Source organism: Cibotium barometz, chromosome 25 (assembly GCF_041138505.1).
Source record: "Cibotium barometz isolate CiBa-2024 chromosome 25, ASM4113850v1, whole genome shotgun sequence".
In the NCBI taxonomy this organism is placed as follows: domain Eukaryota; kingdom Viridiplantae; phylum Streptophyta; class Polypodiopsida; order Cyatheales; family Cibotiaceae; genus Cibotium; species Cibotium barometz.
In genome coordinates this window covers 18914145-18932412 of record NC_141070.1, presented here as the reverse complement: position 1 = coordinate 18932412, position 18268 = coordinate 18914145, and the positions used below count along the sequence as shown (strand labels likewise).

The 18268-nt window shown below is 37.1% G+C and overlaps 1 protein-coding gene across 2 annotated transcripts in view; it reads left to right on the top strand.

Moving 5' to 3' along the window:
• Positions 1–14863: 14863 nt before the first annotated feature.
• Positions 14864–18268, top strand: part of LOC147624328 (protein VERNALIZATION 1-like) — a 61725-nt gene continuing 58320 nt past the window's right edge. The window contains exons 1-3 of one of the 2 annotated variants that reach the window (XM_086819930.1): positions 14864–15001; positions 15229–15284; positions 15402–15501. In XM_086819930.1, coding sequence (XP_086676056.1) covers positions 14921–15001; positions 15229–15284; positions 15402–15501 — 237 coding nt within the window. In that variant the 5' untranslated portion in view covers positions 14864–14920. Of the gene's footprint in view, positions 15002–15219; positions 15285–15401; positions 15502–18268 lie in introns of both variants that reach the window. The other variant, XM_086819929.1, reaches the window with a different exon arrangement.

Genomic DNA, 18268 nt, shown 5'->3' with positions numbered 1-18268 from the left:
ATATCGGGTTACAATGCATGTCCTGTATGTGGTCCTCGACTTGATTCAAGATACTCAAAAGCATTACGAAAGAATGTCTACCAAGGACATGTTAGGTATCTTCCAGAAAATCAGGCCAACATGGATGTGTACTTAGCCTCTTTAATAGAGGAGCTACAAAGTATGTGGGAAGGAATTGATGTTCATGACATGTCAAAGAGGTTTGGACAAAGGGAATTCTCATTACGAGGAATACTAATGTGGACTATGCATGATTGGCCATGCTATGGAGAATGCAATGGTAAGCTATTTTGTTAATATGTAATAGCTATTGATATATGTGGATGGTTGTGTAATATTATTTGTTCTAATACATGACTACAAATCTCTGGATACAATGCATGTCCTTTGCGTGGACCTAGACTAGATTCTCGTCATCTCAAGAGGCTTGAGAAAGATGGTGTATGAGGGTCACAAGAAGTATCTACCTGAGGATTATGAGCTAAGTGAGGGCTATTTGGGTCCTCCTCTTCCTACACTAAAGGGAAGAGATTGGAAAAGAGCATGGGAGGATAGCCAAGGGTCTCCACCCCCTGGAATGAAGTGGTTGTCCATATTCTACTAACTACCATATTGGGAAGGTCTTCTAATTAACCATTTGCTTGACCCTATGCATATTTTTAAAAATATAGCCATAGTGAGTTGGAAGACTATTAATGGAGTCACAGAGAGCAAGGGTCAAAGGGAGGATTTACAAACAAGTGATCATATGCGACACTTATGGTCCCGAACCAGAAGTGATGGTAAGTTGCTATTACCTAAAGCTCCTTGGGTATTGACAAAAGAAGATAAAGCTCAAGTTAAGAAATGCATTTCAGAGTTTCGTACTCCACTAGCTACGTAAAGGGGGCATTTACAAAGGATAACAAGCTCTCTGGCTTAAACTCACGTGATTGGCACAAGATCTTATATTTTTTCTTGCGTGTGGTTATAAAAGGTTACCTTATCAATAACATAAGGGATACAATATACAAGATTGGCACTGTGGTCCATTAGATTTCATTGAAGGAGATAAGAAAAGACACTTTGTAAGTAGCTTGCTTAAATGCCATAGAAGCAATTACATTAGTGGAAAAGTTTCTCCTGACCAACATCTTAACCATACAAATGCATCTCCTAGTTCATGTTGTGGATGAGGTGGCTATGGCAAGGGTCGTCCATTCATGTTGGATGTTCTTTTTGGAGAGGTTCATGAAGACGCTAAAAGGGTTTGTTAGTCAAAGAGCTTGCACATAGGGAAGTATGGAAATGGGATGGCTTGTGTAAGAATCCCTCATGTACATCACACAGTTTCTGTAGACCCTGAAATGCTTAAATTGTGGTCAATGGAAGAGGATGATAGGGTAGTCGGAGAACAACCACAAGGACAAGGGATTGAGAGAAGCATAGATGTGGTCCTACAAGATAAGATCCATAAATTTTGCATCTTTAGCTTAAAGAGTATGTAGAAGTGGATTGAGCGGTATGGAGAGGCCAAGAAAACGAAAGGAATCAAGCTAGTCAAGCTTTTTGAAGGAGTCAGACTACGACTCACCAACCATACCCTTCATCGATTGCTATACTTCCAGACTTTCCATCAAGTGGATATCTTCAATAAACCTTACAAGAAGCCAAACTAAGGAAGAGGAGCTTACATACGGTTGTGACTATGGTGTAGGTGATTTCATTCATTCTAACCCTCGATATGTTTACATGTTTTTCCAATATTGTTTACTTGTCCATAATCTAACGATGTGTTATTTTCTTTTAGTATAAAAAAATTGCAACACTGTGATCACATGGATGCCATTTTTGAGTGGAGCGGATCGATAAGAAGAGAATAACATTCGATTGTGGTGTTAAAGCAAATTTCATGTAGGAAAGCAGAACTTGTTCAAGTGATTCAAATACGGATGTGAACATCATCAAGATTAGATTTAGAAAGTATCATATGTTTATCTTTGATGTTAAGTAGTTCAAGGTAGTCACAACAAGAGCACATGCAATCGTACGAAGAGACAAATCTCGATTAGTTCAAGTGGACTCCACAAAGATATGGACAAAACAGAAAGACATTTGTACTACTAACGCATTGTGAGAAATAATCTTTAAGGAGGACCTAAGAGATCTAAAATAATCCAAGTGGCATCATGTAATAAATAAATATATAAAAACATGGAAATAGATGAAGATAAAGCAGAGATTGTTGTAGGCCAACAAGATCAACTTTCACTACATGCTGAAGTACAGCAAGAGCAAGGGCTAGACAAAGGTATAGAGATCGAACAATCAGATGCAAGAAATGTTTCACACACAGTACATGATGATCTTAATGAAAAGCTAGCAACAAATGAGGAACCAGAGCCAAAGCTAGAAGATTTAGAGGTCGACATAGATGCATCGTCTATTCCGACACGATTTGAAGTTGAAGGGATTTTCCTTGAAATAGATATTTTTGGAGCTAACTATCTTTTTGAAGATAAGAGGGTTGATAATGATCAACTTTAATTTTGTAAACATGCAAATAATCTCACATGTTATGATTTGATGGTAATGTATTTATTAGTTTCATTTAACTTTACAAGTATTTTAATATACTAAAAGTGAAAAAGAAACATATATATTGATAACGATATAAACAAGGAAAAAAATACAAATTAAATTTTTACCTCTTATTGCAATGTGTATAGAGACATTATTTTTAATGTTTATAGATATGTTTTTCTCGATTTTAATAAAGACGCTTATGAAGACGCTTATCCTGACGTCGTAATAGGCATCAAAAAACATCGTCGGAACATATGCATCATATAGTACCGCATCAACCATTTTACATTCCCTAAATTTAACATATTTTATCCTTTAAGACTCTATAGTTGTAGAAAATGTGATGTGTGTGTTATGATCAAATTCAATAAGAAGTTTTATTATGGAAAAAATAATGGGCACAACCATTATGCACCATTAACATGCACAATCCAATCGTCATCTTCTCATTATTAGGAGGAAGGGAAGGAGAGTAAATTAGTGTACCAATATGCCAAAGAGGAAAAAATTGATCACTACGTGATTTAAAATTATCAAAACAATAATTGTGAATAAGGTCAATATGGAACTAAGATCTTTGGTTCAATAGCTCAAAATTGAGAGCATTTCTAACCCTCCATCTATTGGAAATACACGAACACGTAGAGATAGGGACAGAGTGACTCAGAGAGAGAAGAAGGAAGATAGTTACACCTTATACGTTCCCAAAACACTAGTTCATATTGATTATGAGTTTGTGTATATATAGGTGAGATCTAGGTCAAGTTAAGGTGTGACATATATAGCGGCAACACTCCCACTCAAACAAAGGTCCCTAGCTACAAGTGAAAAAACTCTTGGGCAGTACAACGAAAAAATTTGAGCCCTTATACATACATATCATATACAAAAGATCAATGTGCGTATTGTGAAAGAGTATCTACAAGGATATAAAAATACATTTTGTACAAGTTTAATTATTCAGGGTGTGAGTGTGAAAAGTATTAATCTCCAAAGCATGCAACAACTCTAAGTTCTCCATGTAATGATATGAATTGAGCTTCACTCATTTATTAAGTGAATATATCTGCACTCATCTGATCTGTGAGGCAATGCTCAATCATTATTGATCCTTTCTTTACTTCATGTCAAACATAATGATAATGAATAGCAATATGCTTGGATTTTCTATGTAGAACATAATCCTTGGCAAGACTAATAGCACTTTGATTGTCACATCTAAGTGGAGTACTTCACGATAATGGATGTGCAAGATTAGCAAGTAATTGACAAAGCCATACCAATTCACAAGTTGCTAAAGATGCAGCTACATACTCAGATTTGGTTATAGAGATTGCAACACAAGATTGTTCCTCGCTAGTTCAACAAATTAAGCAACCATTAATAAAGAAACAATTTCCACTTGTAGATTGCATAGACGAGTGAGAACTTGCTAGTCAGCTTTTGAATAACCAAGAAGACATAAAGAACGGAGGGAGAGGATTCTTGTTGGCAATGATAGATGAGTCCAAAGTCTTTAGTGTCTTTCAAATATTTAAGAACACGTTTGGCTACAATTCAATGTCCAAAAGAAGGAGAAGCAAGATGTTGCTCCAAGAACTTAGTCGCAAAGAGAATATTTAGTTTGGTGTTTAGGCCAACAAATTGTAAATAGCCAATAAGATTAGCATAAGGTTGATGTGGGGCTAATGCTTCTTCATGAGTCATAGATGTATACTTGGTGCAGTTTACAAGACATGGAGTATTTGCAGAATGAGCATTGACCAAATCAAACTTTTCAATAATATCGTCAACTTTTCAATGAATTTTGATTGAGGAAGAAACAAGATACCTTTTTGGGGGCAATAGCGCTGAACTTGAATACAAAGACAAGGGTAAATCTCACCAAGATCCACCATCTCAAAAGCCGATGACAAGATATTTTTATGAGTTGTATAAAGTCAAGATTATTGCAAACAAGTATGGTATCATCGACGTATAGAGCAAGAATAACAAATAGAATACCTTTGCGCTTGACATATATATTAGGATTAAAGAAACAAGACATACACCCTTTTGATGTGAGGAAGAGATTAGTTTTGATATACCAAGAAGGTGATGCTTGCTTTAAATCATAAAGAGTGTGATGAAGACAACACACAAGATGTTTCTTTTCAGGAATTGAAAATCCTTCTGGTTGTTCCGAATAAATCTTTTCTTTGAGATCACCGCCATTAAGAAAAGCAACTTTTACATCCATCTGATGAATCTCCAAATCAAAAATAATAGTAAATGCCAAAAGGACACGTATGCTAGTCATGCAAACAACAATGAAAAATGTATCCTGATAATCAAGACCTACAACTTGTGAGTATCCTTTTGCAACCAAATGAAATTTGAACTTGTCAAAAGATCCATTAGCCTTTATCTTTGTTTTATATATCAATTTGCACTTGATAGGAACACGATCATGAGGCAAATTAGTAAGAATCCATGTACCTTTGGAAATCAAAGAATCATATTCGGCTTGCATAGCCTCTTGCTAGTGATCCTTTTGTGTGGAGAAGAGAGCTTTTGTATAAGTTGCCGGATCTTCATGAACATTCATAGCATCATCAAAATTATCATCATAGACATGATTTGAACCATATTCAATATCAATGGGAAGATCAATGCCTATATCAAGATTATTACTAGAATCCTTCATAGGGTCTTCAGAATCCTTCATAGAAGAAGAAGGATACACAAAATCTTGAGAGATATACTGGCTACTCATTTCATCAAACACAACATCTCTATTTATTCTCAACTCACGTGTAGTAGGGTTGTAGTATCTACATCCCTTTTTCTCAAGGGAATATCCAATAAACACACATTTTTCTTCCTTTGGACCTAGCTTCGTACGCAACTCATATGGCACATATACATAGACAATACATCCAAGAAAACTCAAGTGAGACAAATCAAGTTTCTTACCAGTGAATTTCTCCTATGGCATTACATTATGTATGACTCTAGTAGGAGTCCTATTCATGATATAAAGTGCTGTAGAAATAGCTTCAGCCCAATAGCTATGTGCCATATTCTTCCCAACAATCCATTTTTTCGCTCAACAACTCCATTTTGTTGAAGTGTATCTACATGCAATTTGTCTGTGAATGCGTGATTCTATAAAAAATGAAAGCGAAATCATTAGAGAAATACTCTCCTCCTCCATCTGACCTTAGACACCTCGCACACTTTTGTGTTTGTGTTTCAAACATCACTCTCAAATTCTAAAAATGAGTGAAAACTTCACTCTTCTTCTTCAAGAAGTACATCCACTTTCCTCGTGTGATTATCAATGAATGTTACATAATATATGTTGCTTCCACCTATAGACGTAGTTTTGCAAGACCCCATACATCTAAATGCACCACATCTAGTAAACTCCTGCTCACATTTCTATCATGTGGAAACACATGCTATGTCTACTTCCCGAATTGACATGCTTCACATACTTTTTGCATACCATCAACTTGAAACTTAGGCAACCTTATCACAATTTCTTTAGTCTACATAGAATTCATTCTTTGTACATTTATATGTCCAATTCTCTTATATCAAATGTATGTATTTGCAACAACTCTTGAATCCTGTGCAAACATTACAGCTTTCACTTCAGGCATATTTACATCTAATGTAAACATTCTTCACACTCTGTTACCTTTTGCGACCAACCTGCACTTGTCTTTAAAGTCTTCGACACCTGCAAACACTCCTCAATTATCTAGCCAACAAAAACCAAATTCTTTTTAATATTTGGAACGTCAACTACATCTGCAAGATGCTTCACCTTAAAATTCTGCATAGACAATGACACATATCCAACAGACATGGATGAGTAATATCATCTGCTGTTTCAACAAAACCTAGATTTTTAGGATTTTTCATATCTTTGAACCGCTTGCCATGACTGGTCATGTGGTTCAAAGCACCTGAATATACATATCGTACATCATAATTGCATGGGAACGCATCATTTTCCAACACAGCATTGATCACATGTCGCATAACAAATAACTTTTCGTTGTCCTCACTACTTCGGCTAGAGGACGGATAATTATTTTGCTATACTTTTACACTTCTCATGTCATTTTTCTTTTTATAACAATCTGCCTGTACATGCTCAGATTTGCCACAATAAAAACAGCCTCATGCATCATTTTACTGCCTTACTCAAATTCCATCACCTCTTTGACTTTCCTTACCTCTAAAATGACCTATTTCACTTGTGTGTTTTTGTGATTCATAGGATTGTTGTTGATGACCATAATTTTGATTACCTTCTCGGTCACCACCTTGTACACAGCGTCGACCTCTAGCTCGTCCTCTGCCTGCACTTGTGTAGAAGGTCTGTTGCTCCAAATTGCCTTTGTTTTGTGAATACTAGTCTTCACCTAAACTCTTTTCTTTAATGATATACATTGACACCAAATTTATAAAGTTTGGAATGTTCTCTTGAGTCTGTATACACATCTTGAATGCCTTGTATTGTAACTTGATATACCACGTAGGCATACTTTCACCTTATCATCATATCATTAGAAACACCAATCGATGAAAGGGATTCGACAATGCCCTTGATCTTCAAGACATAATCATTCACAAATATGTTTTTCTTCTCCCCACAGTACAAAGCTCATTCTTCAACTAAATCTTCGATGCCTTTGTGTTAGTTTCATGTAGCTTTACCAGGGTTTTCCATGCCTCCTTGGATGACTTGGCATCCTATATATGCCCAATCATGGTATCCTGTATGCTAATAGAAAATCCATACATGACTTTCCTTGCTCTTTGATTCCAATCCTTGTATTATTTTACATCTGCAGCAATTGGATTAGTCTCAGTTATCTCTGGTCCCTCCTCATGTTCAGAGCAGCCTTTTTCCATCCGAAAATTTGTTAATCTAGACCTCGAAGCATAAAAGTTGTTCTTGTCAAGCTTCTCTGTAACAATTTGATTAATTCTATCATTTGACATCTTCGCTGCAGTATCAACTCACCAAAAATAGTACTTTTGTTTAACTTGCACAAACTCTTGTATTCTCTGTAGCGGTGCTATATTGCACCTAAACTGTCACAACCAGTGACCTCAACTTGAATACATACACCCAATAGAACTTGTAAGACCTCTTTGCAGTACACACAGTTTAGGGGCCATATAGCGGTGCTATATTGCACCTAAATTGTCATAACCAGTGACCTCAACTTGAATACATACACCTAATAGAACTTGTAAAACCTCTTTGCAGTACACACAGTGTCTGCATAACCGAATCTAAACTTACTCGTAATGTATGCGAATGCTTAGAAACTGAAAAACGAAAGCCAGACGTGTCCAAAACGCATTTTGACCGTAAAAAGTTTGTCCAAACGACAGTCAAGTTGCCCTTCAGCTCCACTTCTATGAAGACAACTCATCTATAGGAGTTTGTTTGCTGGTGCCTCCCGAAGAGCTCCCAATAAGGGTATAGTAACCAACATAAAGAGGGAAGAGTAGGTGAATCTCTTAATTGCAAACCGCTTCATGTGCCTTGCTTGTTGCGCAACTTCTTAGCATGAACAAGACTCTGATACCTAGAAAAGATGCAAGGAGGAAGAGAGCTTGATCTCTTGCAAGTACACACACACTCACAAACCCTAGACGAGAAGACAAGATGAGAAGCTAAAAATTATTTTTCTTTTTCTCAACAAAAGGGTTCTATCAAAAAGGTAAGTGAAATACAATGTAAATACTAAAGTACTATGTACATGCAGTCCATAATGGAAACACGCTAAGTGATTGAGCTCGCAAGACAAATATGCAATAACTCAATGGCGCACTAGTAGAGCTGGTGTAGTCCAGCGCTAGAATCACTCACAAAGATCTATCATGTCATCATCCTACTAACAAACATGCTAGTGATGTAAGTGATAGAAACAGTCACCCAAGCACATCATAAGTGTCAGCTTGTGTTGAGCTTCACATCTCAATATAGGTATATATGTAAATCTTCTTTGTGTGAACTCATGTGGCTACACTCAAGTAAATCTAGGACGTGTTTGGAAGTGTGTCCACATATTAAGGATCTAAGAAATACTTTCCAAAGCATAACCAATAGAGTTTCTCACTAGGCAAGCTCATAGATTCATCTTCTAAAAGAAGGATATTGACCTATTGACTTGCAATCTTTAATGAAGCAATTTTTGAATCCCAAACAATAGTACATCTATAATGGCCCTTCCAATTCCTTCTACAAAAAATCTCTTTCAATATATATCTAGTTGTCAATGTGAAGTAAATGATGATAACAATAAAACAATTAGATACACAACCAACACCATAAAGATTCCCTGACAACTTACTGAATGTAATAAAACAAAGTGCCACTCATAATTTTCAAATGTAACTAATGCAAGCGTGTATGCTGCAATCAACTACCAGCTTGCACCAATTATTTACTCCTTGCCAGTGGTGATGGGTGAGTCTCATCTACATCCCACCCAAAATTTTGTGAGGGATTCAGTAATCTATCTCCGCCACACCACAATCAATTTGCCACAATTATAGAGAATCACATATAACTAAAAAAACATATAGAAAAAACAAAGTACACATGCAATAATCCTCACCTCCTCTAGCAATGCAAACTACTACTAGGTGGCCACTTGTATAGTAATACAAGGCCAACTTTTGAGCAAAGAATGATAGATGAATGAAGCCCCATAATCGATGACATTGTCCATGTGCAAAACCTACCAAATTAACCTTTTTTAAAAGATAATTAGCTAGATGACTAAAAAAGGAATTAAGAGATGATTTTAAAAAAATTAGATGAAGAAAAAATAAAATTTTAGCACACTTAGCTCGTAATCCTTCATGAGAGCAGATAACCCTCCAATCACTTAATGAATAGAGAGAAAAAGAAAGAGAGATTAAGAAGAAACCTAACACAGAGAAGAGCTACCTTGTCTATGCTTTGGTGTGACAAGTGATGTCTTCTTTCTCACCACTAGCTGCCTTTTTGCTTGCCTACCCTAGTCTCCACTTCTCCTTCTTGTCCTTGTCGTGCAACTATTCAACGTTTTCACTACTTTGTCGTTTAGCACTTCTCACTGTCCTTTAATACTCCCATGCTTCCATGGATTTAGCTAGCCTTGCAATCGCGCCGTCCTTCTGGCCTCTCAATGTTGTAATCTTTGCCTTGTTTGACATGTAGCTATTCAACACCATCTTGCCTTCTTGGCCTTGCTATGGAGCAATTCCAACATACTTCTTGTAGACACACTGACCTTTTTTCTGGGCCTTGCAAATCCTTTTAGCCAACCATGCCTTGAATTGTTGCACTACGCTTAGCCTCATGCTTTACAGTGCCTATGCTTTAACGCCCACCACCTTGCAATGTTGTACGATGCAACTGTAGTGTCCTCTCTTGTTGCAACCCTTGAACCCTTCACCTTGCTTTGCACTTGTCAAAGACTACCTTCTCTCCAAGCCTTGTGTCTCTTGTTACCTTCATTGTAGTCATGCCACAATGCTTTCTCTATAGTACTCCTTGTGGCTTGTTGCCTTGCAATGCCCAATGGTGGGGAGCCACCCCAAGATCACACTATTTCTTGAATTCCTCTAGAGGAGATTTATTCTCCACCCAAACATTTGCAAAAAATAACACTCTACTTAACGTTTTCTTCTCTATTTTTTTAGTGCATACTCCTACCACTAACTAGCCCACCTATACAAAACTAGATAACTAGTTAATACTTTTAATATCTAAACACTAATAAAGACATCTAACTATGTTTTAGAGCTGTCATGCATAAGATCTATGCATAAGAGACATCTCTATGCATAAGAGACATCTCTATGCATGCAAGCTCTCATGCAAAAGATCTATATGCATGAGATCTCTCTCTATGCATGAGATCTCTCTATGCTTCACATCTCTCATGCCTGAGAACTATGTATGTATGAAATGTCTCACAATGTATAAGATCTCTCACATGCATAATGTATTGCACTTTGTGTGATGGTCAAACAGTAATTCTCTCATTTTCATGAAGTGTAAGAGCTCTTATCCATGAATATTATGCATGAACCTTGCTATTCATATCTCTCATGCATGAAGCTCTTATGTATAGGGGTCTCATAATGCATGAGTTATTACATGCATATAGCTCTCATAATGCATAAGAGTTATTACATGCATAGAGTTTACCCATCCATGAGCTCAATGCACAAGTTCTCATGTGTAGGAGCTTAATGCATGGAGCTATGAAATGCATAGAGCTCAATGCATGAGAAGATACTCCTTATGCATAGTTCATAATATAGTTTTAATCAAAATTTGATTGTGTAAAAAATGTGGCCATGGGACCGAGAAGGTGATACTAGTTGTAGGAACACACTACGACGGATTAACATTGATAATGACCAAGATATAGTTTCTCTATAAGTCCTCATATCCCATCGATATGGGTCTAATTGATCGAGTCAGTACACAAAAGAGTTACCCTTCTCGGTGCCTCAATATATGCCGATCAAGTACAAAGTCTGCCTAGATCAAATGGGGCATAAAATGATACTCTTCATTAATCCCATGACATATAAGACACCCTTTAAATGATCATTTAAATGCTAGGTTTATTAATTTAGCACACTTAAAGGCATAAATCCCTAGCTACCATAGATGGGTGAAAGAAATGACTATAGGGTCTATAATCTTATTGCTAGGAATGACTATAGGGTCTTTAATCTTATTACTAGGAAAATTCAACTAGAAGGGATGTTACTTTTCAAGAAGAGGAAAGTTTGCAATCCATTCACAATCCATTAGTAAGTAATTTTGACGCTTCTAATGCTCATAAGAGTGACGGAAAACAACATGATTTATTCAACACTCCAAATCAGTCCAATTAAATACTAAATTGGATTAGAAAATCCTCCATCTAGTTCACACAGGTTCAAGATCTCTTCTATTCATGAATCCCAATGATCTTGTCTAATAAAGTCACCTAAAATCACAAGTGGATCTTTTGTTTATGTGGACAATATTAGAGTTTGTCTTCGAGAAAGGAGTTATGTAAAGCCAAACTGAGTTAGGGACAATGCACCCACAGTTACTCATAAGGAGAAGTCATCCATGCTAGTGGAAACAACTCTCTTAGATTCTCCATGTCTATCCATAATCTACCTATAAAAGTATTGGGTTTCCCATCAATTACAAGATTAATCAAGTACATATAAGAATATAGTAAATCACAAAGCTAACCACATAATATTTAGTTTCATGATGTCGAGCATGTGGAAAACAAAAAACTCGAGAGTGTATGTATAGGATCACCCCTCCCAAAAGTAAAATTTTAAAACTCCTCCTTAGGCGTTACCCATCATATTAACTACCACTATCCAATGTCTTGCATGATGTGAGATTGAAAATCTTATAAGTCCTTCAAGAGTTTCTCGTGTTTAGGTATGTTTACACAGATGCTTTACACACCATACGTCACTTATGCTTTACATACATACACATTCACCTAACTGATTGCATGCGCCTAGGTGTAATAAACCTCTAAATACCACTTATTATCTCTAAAACAAGAGGTTCCTCATGTACAAGAGAAAACCATTAGGAAGAATTTGAACTCAAAAAGGGCCCTCTAAGAGGAGGTTCCTCATGCATGCACCTTGACATAACAACCTTGTAGCTATCACTTATCATCTCTAAAACAAGACGTTTCTCATGTACAACAAGGAAAATCCATTAGGGAACATTCGAATTGAAAAAGGGTCCTCTAAGAAGAGCCATGTCATCTCCTTGCTAGAAAAAAGGGGGTGGTCATGATCCTTATGTATCTTATGTTAAAACCCCTTAGATATGTGATACAATGCTAGAAAGCCCTTGAAAAGTACATTCTAAATCTATCACTCTAACGAGTATGGAGTTAATATGATCAAGTTATTTCTTGCCTACTAAAAGGTAGGTTCCTATGATTTTGATATCCATGTAGCTTAATAAGTCAATTCGTATGAACGGAAGATTGTTTCTCATTACATCTAGAGTAAATTTGAGCAACTTGTGCAAGTATTTTCAATGGTTAAGTTACCGATTCCTTTACTCCATAAACCAAAAGGTTTCAAGGATATTATGCATCACATGACGTGACTACTAGCAAAATGGATGGTTCCACAAACATTTTTGTTTAAGCTATCGCTCATGTGGATAGCCCATAAGGTGTATCTCTCCTTGGATCCAGTCTTCTCATCATCAATTCTTCGTGTTTCATACCTTGATCCACCAATGTGATGGAGGGTATTGCTAGACAACTAAAGGCAAAAGGTAAGATTTGAGGTACTCTATTGTTACAATAAAGTTTAGCTTTTATGGAAGCTTTGAAAATTGTATCATGGATATCACAATCGTTGGAATCTACCTTTTAGTGGGGAAGACATAACATAAGCATATCAACTCTAAATGTTTTTGAGGTGATAGATTTTGAATCTACTTTTCAAGGGTTTGGGACGATAGTATGTCACATATGGGGGTTTTGACGTAAGATACATTAAGTTCACCCATGATGCCCTTTTCTCTAGCAAAGTGATGACATGGATCTTGTTAAAGTCAAAATTTCACCTAATGATCAATGTACATAATACATTTATACTATGTTGCCTTGTCTCTTATGCCTTGTTATTGTTCTGTGTGCATCAACCAGCAATAGTTCTTGCGAGAAGCATCTCTAACATGGTATCATCCGCTCTCTTCGGGTCCTCTGCTAGGTGTGCCCTCTTTGCCCCTGTCCTTCTTATTCAACTTCATAGCCATCTGCATTAGCTTCCTTCTCTCCATCTTCAAGAATCCGACCTACATCAACCATACCGTGATGTTGCTGCCATGTTTTGTGCTTAGGAGATCACATTGGACACAGCTCATGCATACATGCATGTTGCCCATGATTGTTTTTTGAAGATAATAAATAAATGTTTACACTCCTTCTGAAACTCTAATGTGCCATACTCCGCCGAGTCCCTAGTGGTTTGTCTTGATGATGCAAGAATCAATAGTATCCCCCTTGATTTCTCCATGGTCACTGCAGTGCCCCTCTCCTCCACTGAGAGGGTACCCTTTTCTAGTCTCAAATCTCTTAAGGGGACTACTTCAACTTGTAGAATGTGGATACAAAAGAGCATGTACTCGTAAGATACCCCCGATAATTATATATAGTATTGGTGTTCACGACATGCATGATCTCCCAAAGAGCGTAAGTAACCAAAGATTCAGAGCAAAGGGGCAGCTCACTTAACCACATGCCATAATGAAAATTCCAAGGCTGTACATACCCAGCCATTACCTTTGCATCTTTGAGCAACTCCTACCCCTTAGTGGGGTCCAGGTCACCCTAAAGGTGATTCAAGACTAAAAAGACATTCTCGATGCGTGCCAAAGAGTGGAGACAAAATGCTTGCACTTTTTCTCTAAAGGTCTTGTTGTCCAAAAAATCTAGCCATTTGGTTTTGTAGAAATTTCAAAGCTTCAGCTTCACCTTTCATATTCTTATTGTAATGTAATGTTGTGAAGAGATTAGAGAGATAGGATTGCATGCTGTCTCAGAATAACATTTGAAGTTTAGGACACTCATTCATGAGGTCCTGGGCTCAAATCTCCCTTTAGTACTCTCATGGAGTCGGATTGCACTTGAATGTTTATTAAGTATCGGAAATAGCCTAAACCCTGTATTGGTATCTACATAAACCTTTCTAAGGGGTGGTAATTTTTGGAAAAAATGCACACTTTCAGTATCAAGAGGGAGAGGGGGTTTAGAGATCTGCCCTGTGGGCAAGGAGATAAACAGGGAAAATCTGCCTGTGTAAAGAGAAGAAAGTGAGCTAGACTCCTCGGAAGCCACCTCGAGCTAGGATCTTTGAGACAACATGAGACAATGAGTGGAGGAACAACGAACAGGAGCTCTGCCCATGGTCCTCCGATCTCTGGATTCGCCAATTGAATCTTTATTTGTCATTATTACACTAACGCAGTATATTCGTTTTTCTCTTAAACAATTATAATTGCTTTGGTTATTGGAAAGTAAAGTATCGCTTGTAATTGGGAATGCTACCTAGGATTCACAACAATTTTTTCTTATATCAATTTTATAGTCTTCCTTCTTTTTTATTTCTATATATTGGCTAAATCGTTTGTTTTATTTCGTGAAATTAATCGATGTCATCCTTTCCTTGGGTTCACTGGATTTGATTTTGTTGCGAAGTTAATGTTTTTTAAGCTACTTTTACCCGGTGTGTGTGTGTGTTGTAGTGCAAAAGTGAGCTAACACAGTCGGTTTGTTTTGTGAGTTAAAGTATGAAGAGGATTCTTGAACGACATGCAGAAGCCAGCAGCGATGAAAAGCAAAACGAGAATCAGTCTATCGAGAAAAATAAAGTAAGATTACGTGCACACCTGCATATCATCTATGTATTTGGTGGAATAAACGTTGGATTGAACATAATGGTGTGCCTTTATTCCTCTAATCACCTATAAAGCATGCATATAAATCCATGTCTCTTTCAGAAATCGGCCCCTGTTTGTGTCTCAGCTATAATGAGGTTGTTAGCTCATCGAAGCTTGCATTAAAAAGCAACTTTGATTAACATAGGCAGTATTGGCAGCTTGATGAAGTTGGCCGACTTAAACATCAATCGGATTGCCTAAAATCCATGAGCAAGTGAGTACTGTTTTTGTTTTTCACAACCAATAAAAATTGAGCAGCATGTTTAATCATTATTTATGAGCAAGAATTGAGCTTTATCAGCAACATGTTCAAACATGGGTTGCTACACAGACGCTTATCAGGAGAAGACATCGGAACGCTAAGCTTGAAGGAGCTCCACCAGCTTGAGCAACAGACAGAAATGGACATGTGCCGTGTGACAGCTCGAAAGGTAAGCCTTCTTGGTTTAATTTTTCTCTTTTCCTTTCTAAGGCTTGGTTTGTAGAATCTGATTCTCAACGTACTCAACTTTCCAAAGGATGACATACTTTAAAAACACCCTCAATATGGTTGCACATTTTAGAGATTTGACGTTATATAATGCTATAATGCTGAGTACCACAATGTTATTGACCTGTGCTGCTTACATTAGACGTTATTAATGACTTGTAGTTTAAACATTGATCATGATTATCTAGAGATTTCGCCCATCATTGGCTCTTTGTATAATCATGATGGCTCTTTGGCGGCCATCATGATTATCTAGAGTACCCAGGCTGAAATTCGAAGGCCTATCCTAACCTTGAATTTGAAATTCGAAGGCTATAAACTAGCTTGACCTAGTGAATTTTTTTTCAATTGTGGCCTTCTTCGAGGGCTTCTCTTGAAAGTTTGAAGGACTTTGTTGCCCTGTGAAGGCTTCGAGTTTCAGTACTCTCATAGACTAGGGAGAAACCCTCAAAGGTGGGATTTGATGTTCTCTACACTAAGAGTGCTGATGAAGTGATTTATGTAGGAAACAAACGATACTTATGGAGATGCCTCTAAGCGAGCTCCACATGCATGGTACATGCTCAAAGCTTTCAAAGAAACCTATGGAGTCTTGAAAGATGATAGAAGATAATGTAATATGGCAACTCGTTTGCAATGTTACATGCCATACATAATGTTCGAGCAATTGATTTTTGACAGAGCATTGTTCAACCTTGAACTTCACAACCTAGCATAGAAACTCAAGAGGTCCTCTTAAAAATATACAAAATCTCAAGGAAAAGTTACCTTTTTTACATAAATCATGAAAATATACATGCATAATAATTTAACATTTCAACGTACAAAAGAATCTCAAGTATTTTAAAACTATATTATGATATTGACATTAATAGGCTAGCTTTGATCATCGAACATTGCCACAAGCATTTTCTTATACTGAACCCCGACATTTAAGTCCAATCACGTAGTCCTTAGAAAAACCAACTCAATATAGCTCTTAAATCCCTTTTTAACAACCTTCTTGCACCTTTAGCCAATTTGGGAGTGTGAGTTCACTTCTAAAAACCCAAGTTTGGTTTTTAAGTTAAATACAAAAGATGAAACTTCTAAAGCTCCTATTTGAGGCAAGAGAATCGATCTACCATAGGTCTAATGAAAAGCATGAAGAAGCATAATCAAAGAATTGGGAAAATACACTGTAAAAGAATGATTTGTTTGTGATATGTAATTTGAAGACATAAATTATGAAACATACAACACCCTTGAAACCTTGATTGACATGATGGATGCTCAATTGTCTAATCGGGGGTTTTTTAGATCTCTGAACATGATAGTGGAGTTAGTTTGAGCTAACACGATGAGAAAATTGAGATTCAAGTATATGTAAGCTCCAAATATTAGTGCTTGATTCTCCTTATTCACTTAGCCATTGCCAAAGAGCTCTTGGAGGCACCCTTGGCACACAATGATTCCTCTTTACACCACACAATTCGATGCAATTCAGCCCGCTATAGCTTGCAACAGTGCAAAACACAAGAACATATCTTTTTCTTGTTTCTCCTTATTTACTTGCAACTGATCAAATCAATTTTAGGAGAGTGTTGCCCATTGTCCAAGGACCCGCTGCTTGCTTCATTGTATCATATGTGTTGAGTTAAAAACCACACGCTAGTTTCAGAGTTAAATTAGGGTTCTAGGGTACATTTGAGCTAGATCTTTTTCTCAAGCCTCTCCTCCAAATCAAGGGCAAGGGGGCTATTAAAAAATCCCACCCACCTTATTTTAAACACCTAATCATTGTGATTAATGTAGGATTAGGGCATCTTCATCATAGCCAATGCATGCCTAGTACTCGTGTTTCAACATGGTGTCAGAGCCTCCCCTCTCTCCATAGACTCTCTAATCTTTGGATTAAGATATATCTTTCATCTCCTTATAGCGTAATCCGAGTAAATACCACTTAATCATTGTTATTAGCTCATTAATTTTCATCCTATTCACTAGGTCTCCAGGAAAGGTTGAGCTTGCAATAGCCGATTCTCTTAGCACAAAGCATCATTAGGTAAACCCTCTTAGGAGACTCTTGCCACTCCCTAGGCATTGCTCTTCATCACCTCTAGCACATGGCAGCAGGTAATGAATTGCCAAAAATGCATAGCAAACCAACGCTTCTTGTTTTAGGTAAAGTAGGCCATTCGTCTTAGGAGAAGCTCAATCACTGAATTCCTTACATGCCATGGAAGTTTTATGAGTCCTCTAAAGATGTTGGTGCACCAAACTCAAGGTTCAAGTTTGTGCAATCTCCAAATATCAGTGCTTGAGTCTCCTTATTCACTTAGCCAATGTCGAAGAACCCTTGGAGACACCCTTAGCACACTGAGGCGCCTGTCTTACCACACGATTTGGTGCGATTCAGCTGCTATTTCAACCCGCAATAGCACAAAACACAGGAACATGTCTTTCATTCATTTCTCCTAATCTGCTTATAGTTTATTAAATCTCTTTCAGGAGAGTGTTGGTCACTGTCCACGGACCCTACGCATCAAATCTTGCTTCGATTGCTTCATTGTATCATCTGTAGTGTGCTAAAAAAGTGGGCAATGGAAAAAGGCCATAAAAACTCATTTTCTCTTTATCAATCGAATTCTCAAAGAATCAACCTTGCTAATCACTATAATTAAGGATTAATTAACAATCAATTAATCATCCAGAGCAAAAAGTAATGT